We start from the raw sequence: 3,925 nt of genomic DNA on the forward strand, positions 1-3,925 counted from the left end.
CTGAAATCCGATGCACTGCATCGGATTTCAGAGGACGTGCTAGCTTTATTTTAGCTTTATTTTAGGTATATTTAGATGTATTTTATGTATATTTAGGTGTATTTCGTCGTATTTACGTGTCTGTTACATGTACTTAGGTGTATTTATATGTATTTAGTAGTGTTTAGGTGTGTTTAGGTCTACTTACGTGTATTTAGGTGTGTTTTATGTTTATTTTACGTGTACTTAGGTGTATTGGAGAGTATTCTGTTTAGGGTTTAGTGTATTTAGGTGTGTTTTACATGTAGTTAAGGGTATTTAGGTGCACTTACGTGTATTTAGGTGCGTTTTATGTGTATTTTACGTGTACTACGGTGTATTAAAGAGAATTTAGTTGTGTTTTGGTGTATTCACGTATATTTTACATTTATTTCACGAAAATATTTTGTTTTCTTCCCTAGTGAGCCCCGTCCGAAGGTGCCCTCTTTCAAGTTGAAGTTCCGGTCTCCGACAAAACATGACTCGGAGAGTTTTTTAAAAGAAAAGTCTCGACGATCATTATTCGAGTCCGGAGGTGATGGGACCTCGAAATCATCTGTAGGGAATACGAAAAATAAACAAATTATGCTCGTGGAAGATAAGTCCACGGAGCATAAGCTAAAAAATTATTCACATGTAGAATGGAGTCTCACTTACATTGAAGAAGATGGGGTATTGCTCCTCATATTTGCCACGTCGGAAGGAAAAGGAAAGCTTGAATTAGGGAAGACCTTCCCCTATGGTAAAGTTCGTAATTTAGAATATGAAGACAGTGATTCGTCCATTATCTTCCTCGAAGTTGAGAGCTCAGGTGGTATAAGGCGAGTGCAAGTTGATGAAGGAAACCTAGTACCTGACGTATGCCACCCAACATCTTTGCGAAAAGATATGCAAACAAAGAATAATCTTATTGTAGCTCTTCGGCCTTATGTTACTGGAGAGATGATGAGCACAGAAGCAGAGACTCCGCCTAAAAAGTCTCAGAAAACAAAACCGGAACATAAAAAATATCAAAAACGACAAATATCTAATGACGAGGACCTCGACGTCTTGGAGTTCGAGGAAGAAGAAGACGATGAACAACAACTTGAAATTGTCCCTCCAGGAGGACAAATATCTTCCGGTGTATTGACTTCTGAGCAAAACCGGATTAGAGAAAATATAGCTAGGACCAAACTAGTGCGAAAAGGTCAAATCTTCCATCTACCAATTTCTTCAATTCAAAGGCCGCCCATCGACCCTGAAACTAGAAGACGCACGCTCGAGATTAGAGAGCCACATGCAGTGCATGTACAAAATTTGAAAAGCAAAATGAAGATAAATCCACATGCAACCGTCGTACCTTTTTTGGTTATGGTAGACCCTGAACAATGTCCGACAGTTGCTGATTTTAAATATAGCTCTTCAGATGATTATACTTATTATGTTATCGGAGGATCTCATTCAGCTGAAGCCCGACGTCAACTCGTCAAGGAATATCCGCTCACTCCATTTTTTAAGTACGCAGAATGTAAAGTATATGCAGGTCTTACTCATGAAGAGGCCAAGTTGTTAGCATGGGACCACAACAATGATAATGATTATAGACAAAAGATGTCTTGTATCAAACGCATCAGATTCTTTCACCATGAGTATTTGGATGCGTTGCAAAGATTTGGACCCAAGTTGAACCCTGGCTTACGACGTCAATGTTTACTAGAAGTGGGTATTGCAGTTGACGAGAGTACGAAATCTGAAGGGCTACGGAAATATGACTCATGGTTTCAGCTTGCCTTTAGAACAGGTGAGGTATGGGATCTCCAGGATAGAATATTTGGCATGTGGGAGCGCAAGGAGGTCAAAGGTCAACGGGCAAAGAAGGCCAAGGTAGATCCACAAGTGGAGATGAAGACAAAGTTACGTAAAAGTGACTTATTTATTGAGGAGTTGGCCGAAGATATGAAGTTGCTACCTTGGAGGTCACTACAAGGAATTAAAGACGATAGATTGTTAATATCTGTGTTGTCTCGAGTTGCAGCCAAGGAGTTTAGCTTGGACGAGATGGTGACTGAGTTACAAAAGTATGTAAAATTGAAATGTTTTTCTTTATTCTTGTGCATTTCCTTTGATAACTGATTTCACATTTAATATTTTATTTTTAGTCATAAAGTATACATGAAGATACAAGAATTGATGATGAAAAAATTGTGCCTACCAACCTGGGAAGAAGTCGAACAAGCTTGCCCAATAACATCATCATATAAGGCATTAAAAGAGTTCTTCATTGTATTTAGAGAATGGGTATGTGTATTTTCAATTTGAAAAGATTCAATTATCATTTATCAGATATATTCCTTACAGGAAATGAATTTTGCATAAACCACCTCGATCAAAGAAAGTTGGTGATAGTAATGACGGTATTCCAAGTTCGTTCATTACGCACTTGGAACGTGCTAAATACGAAAAAAGAATGACAAAGGGAAAGGAGTTGGAAGTGCCGGAGGACTTCGCAACAGTAAAAAGTTTTTTGCATAGAGCTGACCCTTTCAAACAATTACATTATAGTGTATTCCAGGGGGATGTGGTGAATATGCTCGACATATTACCAAAAAGGCACTATACATTACTTATTGCTGATATACCGTACGGATTCCGAATCGCGGGTTCCATGTTCGATGATGTGCCTTTCAAGTACCCCCAGATTGAGAAGATGGTAAAGGACTTCGCAGAGTTGACCTTAGCACCATTGTGGAGGATAGTCATATTTCATAGCATGGGTCAATCATTGTCAGTCACAACTGCTTTAAAGTCACGATGTCATGCAACAGAGCATATGCATTGGTGAGTTATACGTTGTTTTTTGATAATATTCTCTTAGATATGTGGTTTATATATGTTCCATTCAAATTTTAACTCATTTGTTTTGGGTTCAATAGGATTAAAACAAATATTACACGTAGCCCAGGCGATCGTATGGTTAGTGCAGTTGAGCATCTTAGTGTGGGTTATTATGATGTAATAACGAAGAAGAAGGCTCGGGCACACGTTAATGAAAGAAACGTTGTAAATTATATAATGTGCCCAGCTGTGACAAAGAAGCTTCGACATGTATCAGGTGAAAAGAGCCTTGTGAACCCTTATCAAAAACCTCAAAGATTGATCAACCGCTTAATCGAGCTCTTCTCAAACCCAGATGATTGGGTTCTGGATTTGTTCTCTGGCACAGGTATATGTAATATAAGTTTAGTCTCGTTAATTTGATTAAGTTATAGACTTTCATTATTATTTTGACTTCTGCACTTCTATTTTACGATCAGGTACTACTACAGCTTGTGCATTAAAAATGTTCAGAAACTGTGTCGCGTTGGAGAAGGACCCTGAACAAGTTAACTACATCAAAATGAGGATCCAAGGAATCTGGGATTGTCCGAATCAAGATCAAGAAGTCGGAGCGAAGCACATCAATGAAACAGAGAGGTTTCAGATGACTTCGAGAGAGCCAATGGAACCTATAGATGAAGACGCAAGGGACCTTGTGGACCTAGAAGATGTAATAGAATTTGAACATATGCATGGTTCAGCGGAGCAAACAATCAATGCTACAGAGGACAATTTAGAAGAGTCCATTCATCCAGAAGAGCCCACATTGCCTGACTTGCTTATAGATTGATTTCTATGGTTAGGTGTATTATTTGAACGATATTAAATGATAGACATTGACTTGTGACTATTGTTTCATTTGAACACAATTAAAACTTAAAGTTTGAGTTTATTTGGCAAAGTGTATAATTTGAATGGTATTAATGTTTTACATGTTTTTCAACCTTTCTTTGGAAAGTCTGCAAGGGTTTTTATAGATGATTTTGGCCATCAATAGTGCAAGGATGGGTCATCTAGAAACGTTGTGTGCGGATAATCTTTAGTATTT

At 38.1% G+C, this 3,925-nt stretch overlaps 1 protein-coding gene across 1 annotated transcript; it reads left to right on the top strand.

The window, feature by feature from the left end:
* Positions 1–2,465: 2,465 nt before the first annotated feature.
* On the top strand, positions 2,466–3,667 carry LOC147861008 (uncharacterized). The gene is made up of 3 exons (XM_087323328.1): positions 2,466–2,838; positions 2,934–3,223; positions 3,315–3,667. Exons 1-3 carry the CDS (start codon positions 2,468–2,470, stop codon positions 3,665–3,667), a joined length of 1,014 nt encoding a protein of 337 aa, XP_087179454.1. The 5' UTR covers positions 2,466–2,467.
* Positions 3,668–3,925: the final 258 nt, after the last annotated feature.

This window comes from Azolla caroliniana, unplaced genomic scaffold, assembly GCF_043228905.1.
Source record: "Azolla caroliniana isolate FFs.n. ecotype wild unplaced genomic scaffold, voAzoCaro1.0.p SCAF_8, whole genome shotgun sequence".
Taxonomy (NCBI): Eukaryota; Viridiplantae; Streptophyta; class Polypodiopsida; order Salviniales; family Salviniaceae; genus Azolla; species Azolla caroliniana.

Excerpts from the sequence above, each read along its gene's own strand:
- LOC147861008 (XM_087323328.1), top strand. The coding sequence starts at position 2,468 with ATGACAAAGGGAAAGGAGTTGGAAGTGCCGGAGGACTTCGCAACAGTA. Across the intron at positions 2,839-2,933 it reads GCAACAGAGCATATGCATTG|GATTAAAACAAATATTACAC; the intron begins GTGAGTTATACG and ends TGGGTTCAATAG. Across the intron at positions 3,224-3,314 it reads GGATTTGTTCTCTGGCACAG|GTACTACTACAGCTTGTGCA; the intron begins GTATATGTAATA and ends TTTTACGATCAG.